General features: G+C 48.6%; 1 protein-coding gene across 3 annotated transcripts; it reads left to right on the top strand.

Annotated features, from left to right (window-relative positions):
* Window positions 1-9,348: 9,348 nt before the first annotated feature.
* On the top strand, window positions 9,349-15,001 carry LOC120381006 (olfactory receptor 12-like). 3 transcript variants are annotated; one of them, XM_039499009.1, is made up of 2 exons: window positions 9,349-10,078; window positions 13,888-15,001. In XM_039499009.1, the coding sequence occupies exon 2, from the start codon at window positions 13,891-13,893 to the stop codon at window positions 14,845-14,847; it is 957 nt and encodes a 318-aa protein (XP_039354943.1). In that variant the 5' UTR covers window positions 9,349-10,078; window positions 13,888-13,890; the 3' UTR covers window positions 14,848-15,001. The 3 variants fall into 3 exon arrangements, with proteins under 3 accessions (XP_039354943.1, XP_039354945.1, XP_039354944.1); XM_039499011.1 differs by having other exon boundaries at window positions 9,349-10,088; XM_039499010.1 differs by lacking the exon at window positions 9,349-10,078 and adding an exon at window positions 13,143-13,273.
* The last annotated feature ends 9,063 nt before the right edge of the window (window positions 15,002-24,064 follow it).

The raw sequence follows: 24,064 nt of genomic DNA, 5'->3' as shown, positions 1-24,064 counted from the left end.
CTCATAGTACATAGCATTATCAAGCTCACCTATCATAATGGTTTTGCATTGCCAAGGTAACATTTGCAGGGGGTTCTGGTCCATAACCGGGGCTGCTCCACATTACAATGACACACACAAATAATAATCATAACAACTTGTTACGAGTTAAAAGCTACATGTGGGATTTTTCTTTTCTAATGAGAATCAGTGGGAGTTGGGTATCTAAATTCCTTAGCCCTCTTTGAAAATCCCAGCCTACATTAGATTAGGAGGGGTCATAACATTCTTTCAGATCTGCCTAACAAGGGGCACTCTTATACTTACCTTACTCTGACTAGGCCAACTGACTTCAGTCAGAATCCTCATGTAGTAAGGCTGGGATTTTTAAAGGACTGAATCCCCATATCCCAATGAACTGAGTTGGGAGCCTAAATGCTAAATTTTAATAGGTACTTAGATATCTAAACTTACAGATAGGTGCCTATTGGAATTTTCAAAAGCGCCTAAGGCCAGATTTTTAGGCACCTAAATAAGCTCTAATAAGAATAAACATAAACAAAACACAGGATTAATGACATTTCATGCTGTGTCGGGACACACCTGACCCATCAAAATCATAAAGCATTGGAGTTACAAGTTGAGGGGGAAAGTCCCCTGCATTCATTGCCTATAATGCTGTCACAACCAAAGTCTCCATAAGGCTTTCACTGCCATTTGCAACACATACCTGGAAGCAAACTATATGATATTCAACTTGCACTCCAGTGCAAAAACCTTAATAACAACCTCATACACGTTTGTATCAACAGATCGGCACAGCTGACTGTCACACAGCCCAAGCACTCTGGGAGTTATTCTGCTTTAAACATGGCTGAGGGAGTTGGGTGGTCAAAATTTCCCTCCAAACTCTAGGGCCAGGACATGATCGGTTAAATCTCCATCACTAGCCTGAAAAGTCACATTTACCTCTAGCCTTCTCACCAACCTGGCACAAGACCTGAGGACTCAACCACAGTCAGCAAAGCCAGGCCATCCTAGGAGCAAACATCAAGCCCTGTCATAAAGCAGATGCTTGCTTATAACTTTACTGTCTGGTATATGAAATCAGAAAAGGTATGGCTAGCATTGCTAAAACACAAACACTCATCAGAAGTACTAGATACTGGGTATCCTTGTCAACACATGCCAGAAGGCTAGCACAGGTCCACCCCAACATAAAGTTCTCAAGTAACAGCACAAACACGATCCTTAAAACACAGTAATCCCAAGTAAAATAAGGACGGGATGACAGAATAACAAAAGGGGATGTTTTGTTCAAACAAACAGGTACAAGGTGTAGGCTTGGTAACCAACTACATCAGAAGTGTAATATGTAAGTTGTTTGTATCAATGTATACAAGAGAAATCATAGGACTCCCACTGCTGACTGAATTGGTACCATTGCTGCCAACATAGATGTCTTAGTGTACCTGTAACAACAGAGCCAGGGCACTAGCAACATGCTTCATCGACAATAAACCTGGCCGAGCACCTTCACCTCCGAATTGAGTCTGCGGTCTTTATGGGTAGTACTGTCGAGGCTGGCCGAACCAACTATCTGAGCAGGGCTGGGCCAGCATAAGGAGAGAACACACGTACATGTCAATTGACACCGCCGGCTTCTGAACAGTGAGCATTGGCTTCACAGATGAGTATTTCTGCTTGCTTCCAGAACCTCTGGGACTTCCTCCCTAGTTGCCTCATTAGGTTCAGAACTTCAGGTGGGAAAACAACCCCCTGTCGGCAAGATGTTTTCTAGGATTTTGTTTTGGGATTACAATAATCCTCAAGATTGAAATATTGGGATTTTATGCACTGAGTACGTTTTTCATCTTTTCATAAAGACCCTGAGCACTTTCCTCAAATGAAGACACCTGATGAAACCATGCATGTTTCCTGTTCTGCAACCCTTATTCTCCCTGAGTAGAGCTTACTGATCATAGAATCATAGAAGATTAGGGAGGGAAGAGACTTCAGGAGGTCATCTGGTCCAACCCCCTGCTCAAAGCAGGACCAACACCAACTAAATCATCCCAGCCAGGACTTAAAAACCTCTAAGGAAGGAGATTCATCCACCTTCCTACGTAACCCATTCCAGTGCTTCACCACCCTCCTAGTGAAATAGTTGTGATGGGTTGGATCACAGAAACCCCCTTGGGAACTGCCAACTGATGTGTCAAGACTACTTCTTCCCCTGCTTTCCCTGCCAGCTTGGGACTCCAGCACCTTGTCTTGTTGAGCTAGACACGCCAGTCTGCTCCAACACAGACCCAGGGATTGAACCACGTGCCCCAAAGCTGCAGACTTAACTGAAAGCGGCTTACAGAAGTGTTCCTGTCTTTAACACTCAGGTGCCCAACTCCCAACGGGGTCCAAACCCCAAATGAATCTGTTTTACCCTGTATAAAGCTTATGCAGGTAAACTCATAAATTGTTCGCCCTCTCTAACGCTGATCGAGAGATATGCACAGCTGTTTCCCCTCCCCCCCACCAGGTATTAATGCACACTCTGGGTTAATTAATAAGTAAAAAGTGATGCTTACGTCCCTTCTGCTACGGACAGTCCCAGACCCTCCAGACTTGTCCCTGCGGGTTTGTAGCAGGCACTGCTCCAGCACGGGGAGTTCCTGGGCACCCACAAGGCTTAGGTCCGTAGGTGAGACTGTTCATCTAAAGCAATCCTGATAGCCATTTTTTATCATCATCTCTTTCTTAGGGGGCGTATACATCCACAAGCAGGATCTGGCAGGAAACACTACTGCTTTCTGTTCCTACACTTAACAATTTCAGGCCCTCCATTTCTCTTTACTTGTTTATCCACTCGAGTGGCTGCAAGCCAGCCTGGCCGGTCAAAGCCAGTTCACTATAAGCTCCTCCCGATCCATTCTGTAACAATAGGCCAAGATAACTTGCAGCCAGCCCCAACAACATGCCCTGTATAAATCTAACACATTGTAATACTTAATTCATGGGAATCTACTACATTAGTATAAATATCTTTCTATCCAATACTGCGACATCTGCACTAACAGTCATATTTCTAAAAGTATGTTGTTGCCTAGTAGGATTTTCACAAGCAATTACATGCCTTAGTCCCATTGTTTTCAGTGGATGTTAGGTGTCTAGGTGTTGTTGAAAACTTCACTATGTTGATAAATACCTTTAAAAATGTCTCCCTAAATCATTGTGCCATTTTAAATATACTGAATTCTTAAATTATATAAATGAATGCATCCACGCTTTGACAAATATATACATTATATTCATGATTGAATCATTTCCATGGGTCAGTCATCCTGTGATCAATCAATAAACTTAGGTCTTTCCCCTACGCTGTTGCTTCCAACTGATATGTCTGCAGTTTATAGGAAAATTTCTTATTGTTCTTTCATCCCCATTTCTATTACTCTGGTTTTCAAGGTCATCCGATCTTTTTGTATGATATTCTGGTCCTCCTCTGTATGGGCAATACCTCCCAACTTTGTGTCATCCATAAATTTTATTAGCACACTTCCACTTTTTGTGCCAAGGTCATAATGAATGTTGTAAATAACATTGGCCCCATGACTGATCCCTGAGGAACTCCACTAGTAACCTCCCTCCAGCCTGACAGTTCACCTTTCAGTATGACACATTGTAGTCTCCCTTTTAACTAGTTTCTTACCCACCTTTCAATTCTCGTATTCATCACTATCTTCTCCAATAGGACCCTGTGGGACCCCACTAGACATGTCCTCCCAATTTACCAACTGCTCTTTCAGTACAGTCTTTCAACCAGCTATGCACCCACTGTAACCCTAGGCACCCCCGTATTCACATCCTAAACACTACTACAATAATAGTTGTACCTTGTGAGGTATCATTCAAAAACTGATAACACTGGTCAATAATAATTGATTAATAATGTGTTCCAGTATCTTTCCAGGTCTCAAAGTTGGTCTGTAATTCACCACATCTTCTTTGCTCCCCTTTTCAAAGATGGGTACCATGTTTGCCTTTCCCCAGTCCAATAAATAAATCATATATGTTAATACTCAGACTGATGGAGTATGGAATAACTGAGGCTAAAATCCCAATCTGCCAACTTTTTATAAGTCAGCGGAATCACACGCGGACGGATAGATTCTGTAATTGTCCGATTTGGCTGAGTAGATGGGCTTTGCATTACAACTACAAGGAAAATTTGGTTAAATTGGCTACCAGACTAGAAAAGATGCCTTCCAAAAGAACAGCTCCAATTGCATTAAGACTTTGTTTAACTTGGATTACATGTTTACCGTGAAGTCAAAGACAGTTTTGGCATCAAAATCAACCTATCTCGGATGAGATTTTCAATATAACTTTAATGAATTAAAGACCCAAATATTACAAAAAGTCAATGGGAGTTGGGTGGATCATTTTAAAAATTACTGACAAAATACCTTTCTATCTCTCGACATGGTATCATTTGAGCACTTCCAATATATTAATGAATTTCTCTTCCCAACACCCTCTGAGCTCAGGAAATAATATTATCTTCATTTTCAGGAAGGGCAGCTGAGGGTACGTCTACACTACGGGATTATTCCAATTTCACATAAACTGGTTTAGTAAAACAGATTGTATAAAATCGAGTGCACGTGGCCACATTAAGCACATTAATTCGGTGGTGTGCGTCCACGGTCCAAGGCTAGCATCGATTTCTGGAGCGTTGCACTGTGGGTAGCTATTCCGTAGCTATCCCATAGTTCCCGCAGTCTCCCCCGCCCCTTGGAATTCTGGGTTGAGATCCCAGTGCCTGATGGGGCAAAAATCATTGTCGCGGGTGGTTCTGGGTAAATGTCATCAGTCACTCCTTCCTCTGGGAAAGCAACGGCAGACAATCATTTCGCGCCCTTTTTCCCTGGATTGCCCTGGCAGACACCATTAGCATGGCAACCACGGAGCCTGTTTTGCCTTTTGTCACTGTCACCGTATGTGTACTAGATGCCGCGGACAGAGGTGATTCAGCAGCGCTACACAGCAGCATTAATTTGCTTTTGCATGATAGCAGAGATGGTTACCAGGCATGGTACTGTCTACCATGCCATTGTAAATTGACAATGAGATGACGGTTACCAGTCCTTCTGTACTGTACTCTCTGCTGCTGTCCTGGGTGCCCCTGGTTGAGATCGGCCGGGGGCGCAAAAGACAAAAATGAGAATGACTCCCCAAGTCAATCCCTCCTTTATGGTATCTAAAAATAGAATCAGTCCTGCCTAGAATATGGGGCAAGTGTACTAGAGAACCAGTGTATCAGAGAACCAGAGAGCACAGCCGCTCCATGTCAGATCCTGCAGAAATGATGAGCTGCATGCCATTCACAGGGGGTGCCCCTGCAACAACCCCACCTGTTGCTTCCCTCCTCCCCCAGCCTTCCTGGGCTACCGTTGCAGTGTCCCCCCAATAAAGAATGCAGGAATAAGAAACAGTGACTTGTTTGTGAGATAAAATGAGGGGAAGGCAGGCTCCAGCTGCTATGATAGTCCAGACAAGACATTAAGCAGTGTGGGGGAGAGGAGCCCAGCATCCCACTGCTATGATAGTCCAGGCAGTACAGAATCTTTTCTTTACACATGAAGGGCGGGGGCTGATGGAGCTCAGCCCCCTGTTGCTATGATGAAGATGGTTACCAGCCGTTCTGAACCATCTACTTGGAATGACTGGGAGGCCAGCCAGGAGCACTCATGGGCTGATGATGAGGATGGATACCAATCCTTCTGTACTGTACCATCTGCCACAAGGCTGATGATGACAATGGATATCAGTCATATTGTACCATCAGCCACCAAGGACGGGGGACGAGGATGCTACAATTCACTGCCGCAGCATCGCGTCTACCAGCAGCATTCAGTAGACATAGGGTGACATTTAAAAGAGTCAAGAGACGATTTTTTTCCCTTTTCCTTCTGGGGGTGGGTGGGGGAGGTAAATTGACGAGCTATGCCCTGAACCACCCCGGACAATGTGTTTGACCCTACAGGCATTGGGAGCTCAGCCAAGAATGAAAATGCTTTTCGGAGACTGCAGGAACTGTGGGATAGCTGGAGTCCTCAGTACCCCCTCCCTCCCTCCATGAGCGTCCATTTGATTCTTTGACTTTCCGTTACGCTTGTCACGCAGCAGTGTGCTGAGTCCCTGCTGTGGCCTCTGTCTGGAGACTTTTTAAAAATGCTTTGGAATTTCATCTTCTGTAACAGAGCTCTGATAGAACAGATTTGTCTCCCCATACAGCGATCACATCCGTACGGTCCATGCTGGGGCTCTTTTTGGATTTGGGACTGCATCGCCACCCGTGCTGATCGGAGCTTCACGCTGGGCAAGCAGGAAATGATATTCAAAAGTTCGCCGGGCTTTTCCTGTCTACCTGGCCACTGCATCCGAGTTCTGATTGCTGTCCAGAGAGGTCACAGTGGTGCACTGTGGGATACCGCCCGGAGGCCAATACCGTCGATTTGCGGCCACACTAACCCTAATCCGATATGGTAATACCGATATTAGCGCTACTCCTCTGGTTGTGGACGAGTACAGAAACCGGTTTAAAGAGCCCTTTATATCAATATAAAGGGCCTCTTAGTGTGGACGGGTGTGGCGTTAAATCGGTTTAATGCTCCTAAAATCAGTTTAAACGCGTAGTGTAGACCAGGCCTGAGAGGCAGAAATATCAAAGCTGAGAGTTTTCACAAGAGCTTAAGGCATAGGTCTCAGATTTTTATTGATATTTAAGATCAATTTAAGGTAGTTAGAAATTCAGGATTAACAGTATTGTTTCAGAATGGTGCTTTCTTGACTTGGAATCGATGAATCTAGGAGGCTACTGAGATTTTCGAAAGCACCTAGGAGATTTTGGTGCTTAGGTCCTCTTGATAATTGCACTAGGGACAGAAATACCTTTAAAAATCTGGCCTGAAGTGATCAAATTCTATGGAAATTAAATGGGAGATGACTGCCCAATTCTCTTTGGCTGCTTTGGAAGTCGCAGCCCAAGTTTCTTGGCCAAGGCCTCACTGGGTGTCTGGAAAATGAGCACTGATCTGCTAACTCTGACCAGGGGTCTTTTCCCCTTATCCATCCTCTCTCTTTTCATCAAGCCCTTCATTGCATCGGCTTCATTTGATTCTCCTTAGCTCATCCCTTTTCCCAAGGATTTAACAGCCATGGCACCAGTGAGAGAGGGGAACGACACAGCAGTCAGAGAATTCATCCTGATGGGGTTTGGAAATTGTCCAGGGTGACAGATGGTCCCCTTTTTGGTGTTTCTGGTGCTTTATGCGGTAACCATGCTGGTAAACACCATCCTGGTCCTCATCATCAGAGCCAAAGCCTCCACACCCCCATGAACTTCTTCCTCATGAATCTGTCCCTCATAGATCTCTGCTGCTCCTCCACCATTGCCCCAAAGCCATGCTGACCTTCCTGTCAAAAAGCAAAGCCATTTCCTTCAATTCTTCTTCTTCAGTCTCTTCATCACCACCGAAGGGTTCCTCCTGGCAGTAAAGGCATACTGTCAATACACTGCCATCTGCAACACACTCCTGTATCCCATCACCATGTCCAAGTGGTAGACTCAGTGAGCTCAATCCATTTAGCTTAACATAAAGAGTAGGTTAAGGGGTGACTTGATTGCATGTAGGGATATTGAAGAAGGTTTATATTAGACATGGTTTATATGAAAAATAATTTATTGTTAGAAATGATTTATTGTTAATTGATACTTTATAACTGAAGGTTTATATTAGAAGTAAATGTGATTCCCAAGATTTAGCCTCTAACCTGCAAGCCCCCAGCTGTGTCTGTGTGAAGCCTGCGCAAAGAAATACTTTGTATAAAACTTGTTAAACATTAATTAACTCTAAGTAAGCCCAAACAGTAGCTGTTATAGTATATAGATAGAGACCCCCACCCTCTGTAAGTTTTCATCTCACTTTATTTTTGATTGTTAAAAGACAGGGAGTCTCACATAAATTGGTAACACCCCAAAAGGTAAAGAGACAGTGAAATAGATGTGATTAAGATAGAGAATGTATGTGAATGAGTGCCTAGTTTAAATAACGAATGAATGGTTAGGGAGTTACCAGCCTGAAGAATTCAGTGTCTGCTGAAGAAGGTGTTAAGTGGGATCAACCAGATGACCCCCGGAGGGCAAACTGGAATCCACCCCACCATACCTCAAAGGAAGGAAAAACAAACATCTGATAACATGGAGCCAGCCACCTGCTGATTGATTTAGCAACATCAGAATGAAGCAACAAAGAATCCTGTGGCACCTTATAGACTAACAGACGTTTTGCAGCATGAGCTTTCGTGGGTGAATACCCACTTCTTCGGATGCAAGAATACCCACTTCTTCTTCACTTGCATCCGAAGAAGTGGGTATTCACCCATGAAAGCTCATGCTGCAAAACGTCTGTTAGTCTATAAGGTGCCACAGGATTCTTTGTTGCTTTTACAGATCCAGACTAACACGGCTACCCCTCTGATATCAGAATGAAGTAACTGTCATGGACTGACATAGGAATAAATTCCTATAAAACTGTACTCTGAAGATTGAGGACTTTGAGTCTATGGTTCTGCTGCCAGCCTCCAGGAGCATCAGGTGCACCTGACCTGGACTCGGCTCCATTCTTGTGTACAGGATACCTGGCCAGTATTCTGTCACAGGCAACTTTAGGCTGGTAACTATAACATCTATACAGAACCTGAATGAATGATTGTGTGAATGAATATATATATATATATATATATATATATATATGTGTGTGTGTGTGTGTGTGTGTATAAGGAATAAATAGTGATAGAAATCAGTAGTAAAACAATGCTGTTTACTGTTATCTTTTGTTTTATTATGGTATTTACAATAAATGTGACAAATGTCTTGTCCCCTTTAATAAGATCCTGCTTGTTTTTATTGGTATAATATGCAGTCTTTAAGAACCCACATATGGAACAAATATTTAATAATGTTTTCTCCAGTCTAGCAGAGAAAGGTATAACATGTTTCAATGGCTGGAAGTTAAAGTTAGGCAAATTCAGAAAGGAAATAACATATTATATTTTTAATTGCTGACTGTAATTAACTATTGGAACAACTTAACCGAGGTCATGGTGGATTCTCTATTACTGATCATTTTAAATCAAGGTTGGATGTTTTTTGTAAAAGATCTGCCTTAGAACTTATTTTGAGGAAGTTCACTGGCCTGTGTTACACAGGAGGTCAGAGTCAATGATTGTCACAATGGTCCCTTCTGGCCTTGGAATCTAAGACATAATGGGCCTGATTCTGATCTTGTGGCTTGACCCAAAGCCCACTGAAGTCAATGGGATACTTTCTATTGTTCCCAAAGGACATCAGATCAGGTTGGCTCTTCCACTGGTGTAAATGCAGAGTAAATCCAGAGAGAGAGAATTTTCTCTGCTAAGTACACTCTTTCTATGATTTCATCATTTGGATTTGTTGTTTTCCCACCGGACTGATTATGCACACAAGAGTCTAGTGCCTCCTCTGGAGCTATTAACAGAAGTCAAACACATCAGCCATGCTTCATGTCAAGGGTTGACCAGTATTACATCATCTATATTGGACAACTCTTCGATTCTTTTGTCACTGTGGTCCTGCCTCTCAAATGCTGGGTGGAACCACTTCTTAGCAACATACCTCAGGTGGCTCCTGAGCAGGATTCATCACCGAATTTGGTCTGCTGATTGGATCATTAGCTTCCCTGGCTTGGGCTGTGTACTGATAGGGAGTGCAACGTGAACGCTGATCCATGCCCCTCAATGAAACCACTAAAAGATATGCTCTCAATCAGAGGAGACAGAGCAAACCTTGCTTCGTGCTGATGCTGAGTTAGTTTGGCCAAGATCTCGAGATTATGTATGCAGTAGATGGAGTCATGAAGCCTACAACACAACAAAATCTTCTCTGCTGAGTGTTCAGTGTGGTGTCTTCAAACTCTGCTTATGAGATTTGCCTTAATAGTGCGATTAACAAGCATTGATAGTCTGGTGGCTTTACCTGGACTCCAAACTATAGCATAAGGTATTTAAAGGTATATTTTTTTATTGATTTCCTGCTTACTCTTTCTTATTCTTGTCTGTATGCTCTCAATTATAATAGATTCTAGGTCAACACTCCCACAGAGTTCCTTAGCACAAGGTCTGAATATTACCTTATTTTAGGCTAGCATCAAAAAACCTTTTTCTCCATATCTTCATTTAAATATTACCAGGCATAGCACTGAAGTCAATTGAAGAACTCACCAGAGTAAGCACCATGTCTGAAGGGAAGTGCTTGAAGAATAGAGGAGACAATGGCTAAATGTTTAGCAAACAACTAGTTCCTCCCTTCCACCCCACAAAAGAACACAGAACATAAGAATGGCCATACTGGGTCAGACCAAAGACTCATCTACTCCAGTATCCCATCTTCTGACAGCGGCCAATGCCAGGTGCCCCACAGGGAATGAACAGAACAGGTAACCATCGAGTGATCCATCCCCCGTCGCCCATTCCCAGCTTCTGGCAAACAGAGGTTCGGGACAGCATTCCTGCCCACCCTGGCTAATAGCCTTTGCTGGACCTATGCTCCATGAACGTATCTAGTTCTTTTTTGAATCCTGTTATAGACTTGGCCTTCACAATATCCTCTGGCAAAGAGTTCCACAGACTGACTGTATGTTGTGTGAAAAAATACTTCCTTTTATTTGTTTTAAACCTGCTGCTTATTAATTTCATTTGGTGACCCCTAATTCTTGTGTACAAGAAGGAGTAAATAACTCTTCCTTATTTATTTTCTCCAACTTCCCTAATTTCCTCTGGAAAGAAAGAAAGAAAGAAAGAAAGAAAGAAAGAAAGAAAGAAAGAAAGAAAGAAAGAAAGAAAGAAAGAAAGAAGCCTACCCCTGGAAACTCATAAAGAACATGAGGACAATTATTGATAGGAATACGCTTATTGATTTCAATGAGACTGCTGTCAGAAAATCATAGAAATGTAGGGGAGGAAGGGATCTTGAGAGGTCATCAACTCCAGCCCCCCATGCTCATGCAGGATTAAGAATGCCTAGACCATCCCTGAGAGTTGTTTCTGGCAAGTTATTCACAGGCATAAGTGTTTGTTTGCAGTATCAAGACCTTAATAGGAACATTTCAACCAGCAATCTAATCCATAGATAGATAGATACTTTTTAAAAAAAAGTTTCAGATGCGGCATATACCCATACCATCTGTTGGGGATTTGTGATTTGTTTTAAAATGCTTTTTGCCCCCTGCTGCAGAGTCAAGCAGTAACACAGATGGCAAGGAAAACTGACTGGAGAAGGGTGGAAACACAGATTTCTGCTGTGTAAAATATGCAGTCATCTCTCTCTGGATAACACTGAATAATATTTGCTGTCTAACTTCTTTTACCTAAAGTGATCTTAGGTGAGAATTGTGAGAATAGCAGACAAAAGAAATTTCAGAGAGAAGTTTGATGTTTAAGATGTTGCAGTCCCTGGAAGAACAATACCTTAAAAAAACTGTATGAAATCTTCCACCCAGAAAATCTATCTACCTATTTCCATTCACACCCATCTATCTCTTTATGTCTATTGGTTCCCATACACACCCATAATCTATCTATCTATCTATCTATCTATCTGTAAACCCTGAGGCCTGAAGCATTAGGAAGATGGGAGCTTGTGGACAAAATGGGGGAAGAGTAGTCCAAAGCAGGTTAAGATATGAGGATGTTCAAGCACTCTATTGCTAAGGGACTTCTCTGCCACGATCTGTGGTAGGGCAGAGGGAATTGACTGAATGGCTATGCTCTGCGGTTTCATTTCCATTTTAGTTATATGAGAGTTTGGAACATTTAGTTCAAGTGCAGTTAAGTTTTGGGGCTGTGGGGGGTGTAAATTGCAATTGAACGTATTGGGCGATGCACGGACAAGCCATGGATGTTGAATGTACCTCTCAAAGGTTCCCGTCAGTACAGTGGGGATAAGGAGCTTCGGCAGAGAAGCAAGAGTGAAGAAAAGAGGGAAGAGGTGGCTGCTTGCTGCTGGGAGAGCCTCTTGGGGGTCAGGCCTCTCTCAAGAGCCCTAAATACCAGTGATCTCTCCCCAGGAGCTGAGCTGAGACAGCTGGATGTTGCAGAACAGCGGCAGTCGCAGAAGGATGGTGGAGACCTGTGAAACAGAGCAACTGCTTGTCCGAGGCAATGGATGGCTCAGAGGCCATGGACAGCAGTGATGCTACAGCCCCAGCATCTTTGAGGGGACAAAGGGCAACAAAGCTAAGCAGCTTGGACTGAAGCCATGGAGAAAACAGCATCCAGCTCAAGGGACACTAGTGCAGGTCTCCCTTCACAGCAAGGAAAACTGAAGTTAATCCAGGTGGGTTAGGTAGTACAGCAGCCCATGGAGCAGTGGCCAGCTAGAATCCTTGGACTTCTCCAACCCAGGGCAACTAATGGTGATGGGCCAGCTGAGGAAGAGGGAATTGGCCAGAACTCATCAGCCACTTGCACCAGCTGTAGGTTGGACTGACGTTACTTGTAAGATACCCTGGGGGAATCTCACATAATAGGACTTCTTAATGTATTAATAGCTGGTTTTCTCAAATTCATTCACATCTCCCTCCCATCTACACACCCCAAATAAAGTTCCTTTGGTTGTATCACCTGGTCTCAGTGTTTTCCAGTGGAGAAGAATTGCCCTTCAAGGGTTCCCATGGTGGTGTATGTATTTTCCCAGGTTTCTGGGTCAAAGTTGGAGCCAGTGCATGTGAAGTCTTTAAGAAAACCCATAGAAAAATTGAGCCTGGTCCTTTTGGCTCCTGACACACCTGGCGGAGGGGGTCACATGGCAAATGGTTTAATTGGTTTTGCTTGGCAGGTTTAAGTCAAAATATGGAACATTTCAAAATCAAAAAATGTATATTTAAAAAAAATGTGTTGTGGGTTGTTTAAGCTGTTATTTTCCAGCCATCTCTGCCCCACAGGCAAACATTAGAAAATTAGGAAATACTTCGTAAAGGGTCCAGCCACATCTTGAGAGAATTATCTGGACATCTCTAGTTTGTTGACCTAGATTCCAGTGACCAGAACCCAACTGCCCTCTCTCTGATGGAGGAGACTCACATCTAGGGTGATGAACCATAAATACGTATACTTGCAAGGTTATTTATGGAACAGTTGAATATTAACAATCCATTGTTATCAAGGAGGCTACACTGGGACGAAGGTACTACCCAATGTGAGTAAGACTCAAACACTTGACATATAATCCAGCTAAAAGTTGAGTTAAGAGGAAACAACAAGTCCTTACATTCTTACTCAGATTTTGCTTTGTCAGTACTCAAGCAAAACTCCCACTGAGTGTCCCAGAGGAAGGATATTGCGTACAGCTGTTAAAGTGTCAACTAGAACCACTGCAGTCTCTCAGGAGCAGACATGTTGATTACATAAATCATATCTATCTATCTATCTATCTATATATACACTGATTTGTAGATGGAAAGGAATAGACTCATCTGTGTAAAAAAGCCTATTTTTACTATCCTTTATATAAATGAATGGCATTGCTCATGGGGGATTTTGCCCATGTCTTCCTCAGACAAGAAGAGTCTTGAACCAGGAGAGTTTTGATTAATTTGGGATTCAAAGTAAAATCTTTAAAAAAAAGAAAAAGAAAAAGAAAAAGAAAAAATCCTGAGGTCAAATTTTTAAAGGTATTTAGGCACCTAGTGGGATTTTCCAAAGCATCTAGGTGACTAACCTCCATTGATTTCAAGAGATATTAGGAGAAACTTCAACATATCTTTTATATTTGACTCTTTTTAACTATTATCTTGTTCTATTTTTCTAAAGGAAATGTCAGCTACTGAGCCAGTAAGAGCGGGGAACCACACTGCAGAGACAGAATTCATCCTGTTGGGGTTTGGAAGAGGTCTGTGGATGGAGATGTTCCCCTTTGTGCTGTTCCTGGTGATTTACATAATAACCATGCTGGGAAACACCATCCTGGTCCTCACCATTGGAACTGATTCTCAGCTTCACACCCCCATGTACTTCTTCCTCATGAACTTGTCACTCTTAGATCTTGGCAACTCCTCCTCCATTGCCCCCAGAGCTATGGTGAGCTTCCTATCAGGGAGCAAAGCCATTTCCTACAATGGATGTGCCACCCAATTCTTCTTTGTCACTTTCTTCCTCACCACTGAAGGGTTCCTCCTGGCAGCAATGGCGTACGATCGATACTCCGCCATCCGCAACCCGCTCCGGTATCCCATCACCATGTCCAAGTGGGTTTGTATTTGGCTGGTGGTGGGATCATATACCTGTGGCTGTGTGAACGCCATGGTGCAAACAGGCTTCACCTTTACGCTAATCTTTTGTGGGTCTAATGAGATGGATCATTTCTTCTGTGACGGCCCTCCCCTGATTAGTCTGTCCTGCAGCGACACGTTCGTCAATAACATTGTGATGTTTACCTTATGTGGCCTCATTATAGTGAACACTGCACTGATTACACTTGTCTCCTATGTCTATATCATCTCCACCATCCTCAGGATTCGCTCTGCTGAGGGCAGACACAAAACCTTCTCCACCTGCACCTCCCACCTGGTGGTTGTGACTTCATTTTATGTGTCCACTGCTTTGATGTATGCCCAGCCCACTAGGCTAGCTTTTCTGTACCCAAGGAAAGTGGTGTCCGTCTTTTATACTCTTTTTGCTCCCATGTTGAATCCTTTCATCTACAGCCTCAGGAACAAGGATGTGAAAGATGCTTTGAGAAGGACTATGAGCAAGAAATGTTTGAAAAAATGAACATTGTCTTTGAACATACAGAGGAAACCAATTGGATCAAACTATAGTGCAATACAACAAATTTTGAGCAAATGTTTATTTTTATTCGGATTAGTTTGGGAGCAAGTATAAAAAAAATCCTTGGGATCCACAGTATCTATCTATCTATTTCTCTTTCTGCTTCCCTCTCCACTTATCTGACTAGTTGACCTGTGGAACTCATTGCTACTGGATATTATTTAGATATATATCATTTCAATATATTTTCAGAATTTTAAAATGGCTTTGATATGTATAGGGCTTCTTGCTTTGGGATATCAGTCAGCTACTGCCTGTCTGAGTTAGAAATAAATTTTCTCTGTGATTTATCATTCAATTCACCCATCTTTGAAAAAGCTGATACTGGCCATCATAGGAGACAGGATTCTTCTGCATAGCAATTCCTTTGTTTCTATAAAGTTCCAGTACACTGAACATACAATATATTTAAGACAATAAAGTATCTCTCTATATATTTGCATGTTTACATATACTTATAATAGGAATGACCTCCATCAAATTGTTAGGTAATGTAAATTTGCTTAGCTAATCTGATCTCTGTGTATCTACACCAGCTCAAGGGCTGGCCCTTCAGTTATCACTGATGCCTAGATGGAGTAGCTGTTTAGTGATGATGACCAATGTGTGAACTGGCAAGGAAACTGATAGAGCCCATGTTAACCTGGATCACCTATGTATAGTACTTCCATGTCATGTCATAGAGTCATAGAATATCAGGGTTGGAAGGGACCTCAGGAGGTCATCTAGTCCACCCCCCTGCTCAAATCAGGACCAATTCCCAACTAAATCACCCAGCCAGGGCTTTATCAAGCCTGACCTTAAAAACCTCTAAGGAAAGAGATTAAACCACCTCCCTAGGTAACCCATTCCAGTGCTTCACCACTCTCCTAGGGAAAAAGTTTTTCCTAATATCTAACTTAAACCTTCCCCACTGCAACTTGAGACCATTATTCCTTCTTCCATCATCTGGTACCACTGAGAACAGTCTAGATCCATCCTCTGTTCATCTAAAGCAATTTTTTATCATCATCTCTTTCTCAGGGGGCGTATACATCCACAAGCAGGATCTGGCAGGAAACACTACTGCTTTCTGTTCCTACACTTAACACTTTCAGGCCCTCCTTTTCTCTTCACTTGTTTATCCAGTCGAGTGGATGCAAGCCAGTCTGGCCGGTCAAAGCCAGTTCACTGCAAGCTCCTCCCGAACCATTCTGTAACAATAGGCCAAGGTAACTTGCAGTCAGCCCCAACAACATGCCCTGAATAAATCTAACATGTTGTAATACTTAATTCATGGGAATCTACTACATTAGTATAAATACCTTTCTATCCAATACAGCTACATCTGCACTAACAGTCATAGAATCATAGACTATCAGGGTTGGAAGAAATCTCAGAAGGTCATCTAGTCCAACCCCCTGCTCAAAACAGGACCAATTCCCAACTAAATCATCCCAGCCAGGGCTTTGTCAAGCCTGTCCATAAAAATCTCTAAGGAAGGAGACTCCATCATCTTCCTAGGTAACTCATTCCAGTGCTTCACCACCCTCCTAGTGAAAAAGTTTTTCTTAATATCCAACCTAAACCTCCCTGTATCTATTGGGTTTCCATGCTAATGGATCCCCCCCCCAGCCTAAGGGGAGGTTCCACAGGGCCTCAGAAACACACTAATTGTGGGGGACAACTAATAAAATAACAGGGACAGGAGTGTGGTCAAAGGGTCATAAGAAGGGAGCCTGACGGGGACACCGAGCAGAGAACCCTGGACAGCACCCACTGCTCCTCGAAGGCGTCAAGGGAGCCAGCAGACGCCGCCCAGAGGAACTCCGCCCGGAGACGTGAACGGACTAAGTATTGGAAACAAGCCCCACAGTCGCAGGAGTCTCCATTGGCCAACCGCCTCTCCCTGGTCACGTAGATGGCCATTTTAGCCAGGGCGAGGAGGAGGTTGACCAGGAGGTCCCGCGACTTTGTGGGGCCATGGATAGGGAGTGCGTGGAGAAGGATGTGAGGGGAAAAGTGCAGCCAGAAACGCAACAGGATGTTGGTGAGGAGCCGGTATAGGGGCTGCAGCCTGGTGCACTCTACATAAACATGCGCCAGGGTCTCCCTCACGCCGCAGAAGGGGCAGGTGTCTGGGACAGGGGTAAACCGCGCCAAGTACATGCCCGTGCTCACGGCCCCATGGAGGAGCCGCCAACCGATATCCCCGATGGGCCTCGGGACCAGGGTGGAGTACAGGCTGGCCCACCGGGGCTCCTCACCCTCCAGAGGTGGCAGGAGGTCCCGCCACTTGGTGTCGGGGTGGGACACGAGGGTGAGGAAGTGAAGGGTGTGGAGCACGAGTGCGTAGAGATGCTTCCTTGGCGCGGTTTGGAAGCGGACCGGCTGCAGATCGTGCAGCCGGCTTGTGGTGAAGGGGTGGGGGGGGCCGGTCAGGTCCACGGGGCAGGGGCCCGATGAAGATGTCCAGAGGGCTTAGGGTCGGGGTGGGTGGGGCGTGCCCTCATGCAGGACCCGGTCAAGGTAGGCCCGAGCAGCGGGCAGCAAAGCGGCCTTCACCTCCAGTAGTACGCGCAGGGGAGTACAAGGTCTGGAGAGCCCCATACGCCGAGCGAGCATCAGGGGATCCAGCCAGTCTCCCCGGTCGTAGTCCAGGAGGTCTCCGACCCTGGTGGCTTCCGCCAGAACCAACCTCTGGCGCACCACGGGGGACTCTGCCACCTGCACACGGAGCTGGGGGTTGTGTAGCAGGGGCTCCGAGAGGAGATCTGCCCCCTTGGTGGCCGCCACGGACCTGGTCGTGGAGAACAGCTTCCAGGTCCGGAGGAGGTCCTGGTAGAAGACCGGCAGCCCAGAGAGGTCTTGCAGAAGGCCCCTCGGATCGAGATAAAGGAGCTGCCGGTCGTATCGGAGCCCTCGGAAGCGGCGCAGGAAGGCGTGCGCCAGGGCTCTCCACACTGGACTACCCACACCATAAAGGAGCCTCTGCAGTGCCTGGAGGTGGAAGACGTGGACCTGAGTGCGCAGGCCCTGCCCTCCCTCCTCCAGGGGCAGGTGGAGCACCCCTGCAGGGACCCAGAGCAGTCCTGGCCAAAAGAACTCCAGAACCACACTCCGGAGGTCGGTCAGGAACACCGGGGCCGGGACCAGGGTGTTGAGCCGGTACCAGAGCATGGACAGGACCAGTTGATTGAGCACCAGTGCCCTCCCTCAGAGGGAAAGGCACCGGAGGAGTCCTGTCCATTTCCGGAGCCGCTCCGCCACCCTGCCCTGCAAACCTTGCCAGTTCTCCGCCGGAGAAGGATGCGTGGCAGAAAGGTAAACGCCGAGATAGAGCAGTGGACCCGTGCTCCACTGGATGGCCTGAAGCGCGGGTGGGAGGGAGCTTGCCTGCCACCCGTCCCCGACCACCAGGCCAGAGCTCTTGACCCAGATGACCCGGGCAGAGGAGGCCGCCGAGTACACGGCCTGGCAGGCCTCCGCCCGCGCCAAGTCGCCTGGGTCCTGGACCACGAGGAGCACATCGTCGGGGTACGCTGACAGGACCAGCCGCAGCTCCGGCTCCTGAAGCACCAACCCCGTCAACCTCCTGCGGAGGAGACAGAGGAAGGGCTCGATCGCCAGGGCGTACAGCTGGCCCGAGAGGGGGCACCCCTGCCGCACTCCCCGCCCGAAGCTGACCGGCTCGGTCAGGGTCCAGTAGAGCCTGACCAGACACTCTGCAGAAGCGTACAGCACCTGGAGAAACCCCACAAACTGGGACCTGAAGCCGAACGCCTGCAGAGTGCCCAGGAGATACCCGTGGCCCACCCTGTCGAACGCCTTCTCCTGATCCAGGGACAGGAGGGCGAACGACAGACCATCCCTGCACCCAAGCTCCAAGAGATCCCGGACCAGATACAGGTTGTCGAAGATGCTACGGCCCGGGACGGTGTAGGTCTGGTCTGGGTGGATCACATCCTTCAGCATGGCCCCCAGCCGCAGCGAGATGGCCTTGGCTACGATCTTGTAGTCCGTGCTGAGGAGCGAGATGGGACGCCAATTCCGTAAGTCGCGGAGGTCCCCCTTCTTCGGCAGTAAGGCGAGCATGGCTCGCCTGCACGAGAGAGGGAGGACCCCGCTCCGCAAGGACTCGGCCCAGATGCTGACCAGGTCCGGGCCGAGGACGTCCCAGAACACGCGGTAGAACTCCACGGTCAGCCCGTCCATGCCCGGAGACTTGTTGGTGGGCATGCGGCGGAGGGCTTCTGAGAACTCGGCCAGAGAGAGAGGCAGCTCTAGCCGGTCCCGGTCGCCCGCGCTGACCGTCGGGAGCCCGTCCCAGAGCACTCTGCAAGCGGCAGGATCGGTCGGATCCGGGGAGAAAAGGCACGCGTAGAAGGTCCGGGCCCTCTCGCACATCTCTGCCGGATCCGTGAGGGGGGAGCCGTCCTCTGCCAGAAGGCAGGTGACGTGCTTCTTGGCCCCCCTCCGTTTCTCCAGGGCATAGAAGAAGCGGGAGCCGCGATCCATCTCCCGAAGGAGGCGGATGCGGGATCGAACAAAGGCTCCCTGGGCCCGATGGTCTTCGAGGACCCGGAGCTCCTCCCGCTTCTCCCAGCACGCCCCACAAAGGGATGGATCCTCGGGGCTGGCGGCCAGACGCCTCTCCAGCTCCAAGACCTCCCGCTCCAACTGCCCTATCGCCGCATCCCTCCATCAGCTGGCGACCCGGGTGTAGTCACGGCAGAAGAGCCGGGCGCGCACCTTCCCCACATCCCACCACCGCCGCGCCGAGGGAAAGGCACGCCGCTGCCCTCGCCAGGCCAGCCAGAACTCCCGGAAGGACGCCACGAAGCCCCCATCCTCCAGCAAGCTGTTGTTAAAGTGCCAATAGGCCAGCCCCGGCCTCTCCGCACTGAGAGAGGCCGTCACGGTGATGAGGTGGTGGTCAGAAAAAGGGGCCGGCCGGACGCTGGAGGACTGGGCCCGTGAGAGATGGAAACGTGACAAATAGATGCGGTCCAACCGGGAACGGCACGACCGATGGGCTTCCACCCGGACATAGGTGAATGTGGAGGCATCGTCTGGGTGGTGGTCGCGCCAGACGTCCACCAGGGAGTGCTGGGTGACAATCTCCAGGAGGACGTCCGCGGCGGCCGGGCACTGCTCGGTCCCGCTCCTCTAGGACAGTGTTGAAGTCCCCGCCCAGGACCACGCACTCGCGAGGATCCAAGGAGCCGAGGAAGGCGGATGCCTGCTGATAGAACCGCAGCCGCTCCGGGGCTGATGTCGGGGCATAGACGTTGATGAGGTTGACCACGAGCCCCTCCATGCGGACCCGGAGGTGCAGCAGGAGGCCTGTCACAGCCTCGGCGACCCCCAGCACCTCGGGCCGTAGGTCGGGGGAGAACAGGGTAGCCACTCCAGCCTGACGGGTTGTGAGATGGCTGAAGTAGACCCCGTCCCCCCACTCCAACTGCCAGCTAGCTTCGGTGGCCGGATCCGTGTGGGTCTCCTGCAGGAAAACCACGGAGTACCCCCGCTCCCGAAGGAAGGAGAGCACCTGGCTCCTGCGGAAACACACCCTACAGCTCCGGGTGTTCAGTGTGGCAAAGGTGACGAGTGCCATGAGGAGGGATGGGGGGGATCCTCGTTGGCAGGGGCACTCGCAGCCCCTGGTGGGCCGCGCAGCAAACCATGGCCCACCCCGAAGGTGAGCAAGGAGTCATGGAATTTGCGCATCCGATGGTAAGCCGCGGCACCCTGCTTCCCAGTCCTCTTGCCCTCCCCCATGAGGGCCCTCGTGGCCAGGAGGATCTTGTGGAAGTCTCCCCAGCGCTGGAGAGCAAGCGGGATCTTGTTGCGGGAGCCCCGGACGTCCTCCAGGAACTCCCGCAACTCCTCTCTCAGCATATCTGGGGGTGGGGCCTCTGGCGCAGCCCCGTGGCCTACTGGGATGGGCAAGCAAGGGGCGGACCCTGGCTCAGGGGGGGCGGCGGAGGGAAGAGTGCAGCCCCTAGTGGGTCGGGACTGTGGAACTCAAAGGCCGCTCCCTGGGAGTCATCCTCCGGGAAAGGGAAGGAGACAGCTCCAGGGGCGGCAATAACATCATGGGAGGTGGAGGGGGCAGGGACAGGGTCAGGAGCAGGGGTGGGGGAGGGACAGAGACGGGACCCTGGGCCGCAGGAGCTGAACCATCAGTAAGAGGCTCCTCGTGGCCAGGCACAGGGGTGTGAGGGGTAGGGAGGGGGTCCCCAGTGACGCCGGGCTCAGGCTCAACGGCAGGTAGAGCAGCCTCGGCAGTGAGAAGTGCAGAACCCTCAGGGGGGTCTCAACCAGGGAAGGAACTCGATTGCCCCGCACCACCGAGGGACACCCCCAGTAGCTTGTCTCCCGGCCACGAGGCACCGGACGTCGCCTCAACAGGCTCGGCGGCCAGCAGCAGGGTGCCATCCGCAGCCGGGCAGGTCGAGGAGTCCAGGGGACCCGCGGAGGTGGGAGCGGACGTAGCAGGAGGGATGGTGGAGCATGAGGAAGGGGGAGCTGGGGTGAGGTCGGCCAGGTCGAGTCCCGTTGGCAGAGGGGGTCGCAGGTCAAACCTCCTTGCCAGTGATGAGTGGCTGATACTGCAGCCTGCCCCAGGGCATGGGGCTAGATGATGACTGGCAGTAGCCTGATACTGGTGCAAGGTGGAGATAGTAGGGGAGACCCTAAGACTGAGAGGTTACTGCCAGGGGGCAGCCTCCCAGGTAAAAGGGCACTGGAGTCAAGGGAAGGATGGGGGGATATAGGGCAGGGACAGCAGCAGATCACTGCCTGGCTCTGGAGCTGGAATGAGCTAATTCCTAAAAGCAGGGACCATTACTCCTTGTTTTGTCATCAGGTACCACTGACAACAGTCCAGCTCCATCCTCTTGGAACCCCCTTTCCAGGTAGTTTGAAAGCAGCTCAAATCCCCTCATTCTTCTCTCTGCTGCAGACCCCAGGTCATGTGCTCCAGCCCCTAATCATTTTTGTTGCCCTCCGTTGAACTCTCCAATTTATCCCCCACATTGTAGTGTGTGTGCCCAAACAAAACACAGTACAGTACTGAGAGGCCACCCTCACCAAATAGGGAATGATCACGTGATCCCTCGATCTGCTGGCAATACCCCTGCTTATACAGCCTAATGCTAGCCTTTCTGGGGCAACAAGGCACACACACTGCACACTCCAGCTTCATATCCTCATCCACATCCCTAGGTCCTTTCTGTCCTTTGCCTGCCTGCTGCTTCGGTCCCTAGTCTGTAACAGTGAATGGTGAATGATTCTTCTGTCCTAAGCAGGACTCTCTGCACTGTCCTTGTTGAACCTCATCAGGTTTTTTTTTGCCCAGTTAATTTGTCTAGGTCCCCTCCCCTGTATCCCTCTATCGACCGACCCTTGGGGCACTTCACTTGAAACCGCCCAACTAACATGGAGCCATTATTTATTTTTCCCATTGAGCCTGATGATCATTATTAGAATGGCATACTACCCATACCAGGTCCATCTCCATCTAGCCCAGTCTACTGACAGTGGCCGATGCTGGGTGCCCCAGAGGGAATGACCCTAACAGGCAATGATCAAGTGATCTCTCTCCTGCCATCCATCCAGGGCTGCCCGGGGGCGGGGACAAGTGGGGCAATTTGCCCAAGGCCCCGGGCTCCGCAGGGGCCCCCAAGAGAATGGCTGAGGCTCCCTACCTGACCTCACCCAACCCCACCTCCGCCCCTCTCCCGCAGCCTCAGCCCATCCAGCAGCGTCCCTGAACAGCTGCAGCGTGGCTGCAGTGGGGCCCCTGAGCTCTGCCCCTCTCAGAGCCACGTGGTAAGGGGGGCGGGGCTGCGAGCTCCAGGCCAAGTGGCTCCTCCCCTTAACATGCAGCTCTGAGTGGAGAGGGGCTCAGGCCCCACCGGAGCAATGCTGCAGCTGTCGAGGGATGGTTCTGCATGCCATGCGCTGAGGCTCCAGGTGAGGGGGGATCCGGGAGTAAGGGTCCAGGGCTGGGGGGTGTTGGCTAAGGAGCAGGGAGTCCCGGGGACAGTCAGGGGATAGGGAGGGGGAAGAGGTTGGGGGGTAGGTCAGGGGACAGGGAACCGGGGGGGCATTGGATGGTGGGCGTTTCAGGGGTTTGTCAGGACTCAGCGAGGGGTGTGTGAATAGGGGTTGGGGCAGACAGGGAGCAGGGGGGTGGTTGGGGTGGGTCTCTGGGGGACAGTGAGGGGATAAGGAGGAGGACGGGTCGAGGATTCTGAGGGGGAACAGGCAGTTGGGGGGCAGGAAGTGGGTGGGGGTCTGATAGGGGGCAGGGCCAGGCTGTTTGGGAGGCACAGCCTTCCCCACCCTAAAGCTGATTCAGCAGTTTGAGGCTTTGCAGAAGAGCCAAGCTGTTAGCTTTTCCATTAGGGCTACCGTCCCTTTCACTTCTCAAATGCCAAATTATAGTCTATATTTAATTTCAGTGCCATAGGGAGATTCATGTCAGGGGAGGGTAGCTTCATTTAAAATTAGCCACTTGGGGAGAGATCACATGAAAAGAGCAATATCCTTCCCAACCCTACCAAGGGAGACCGCCCCCACCAACATTCCCTGAAGCTCCAGAGGGGTTAATTCAATGGTTCTCAAACTTTTTTACTGGTGACTCCTTTCACATAGCAAACCTCTGAGTGTGACCCCGCCTCTCCTTAGAAATTAAACACTTTTTTATATATTGAACATTATTATAAATGCTGGAGGCAAACTGGATCTGAGATGGAGGCTGACAGCTCGCGACCCCCAGTAATAACCTTGTGACCCCCTGAGGGGTCCTGACCCCAGTTTGAGAACCCCTGGGTTAATTTAATTTTAGCACCTTGTGTCAATTCACATGCATGTGCTATTTTGAGCATTTCAATTTTCACAACATAGGCTCATCCCAGATTCTGGAACAAGCTCAAATGCTCAGTTTGTGGAGTATGTACATAAGCTCTACCAAAGACAAACCCACAGTAACCATCTCCAGTTTTAGGGACCCCATGGAGCCAGTCTCTAGGAAACATAAATGCATGGAGGTTAAGTCCATTAATGGCTATTAGCCAGGATGGGTAAGGAATGGTGTCCCTAGCCTCTGTTTGTCAGAGGGTGGTGATGGATGGCAGGAGAGAGATCATTTGATCATTATCTGTTAGATTCA

Source organism: Mauremys reevesii, linkage group 13 (assembly GCF_016161935.1).
Source record: "Mauremys reevesii isolate NIE-2019 linkage group 13, ASM1616193v1, whole genome shotgun sequence".
Taxonomy (NCBI): domain Eukaryota; kingdom Metazoa; phylum Chordata; order Testudines; family Geoemydidae; genus Mauremys; species Mauremys reevesii.
Note: the sequence above shows the minus strand (reverse complement) of the source record. Positions and strands in the feature narration are given on the sequence as shown.

What these genes read in the sequence shown, in the direction of transcription:
- LOC120381006 (XM_039499009.1), top strand. Translation starts at nt 13,891, where the DNA reads ATGTCAGCTACTGAGCCAGTAAGAGCGGGGAACCACACTGCAGAGACA.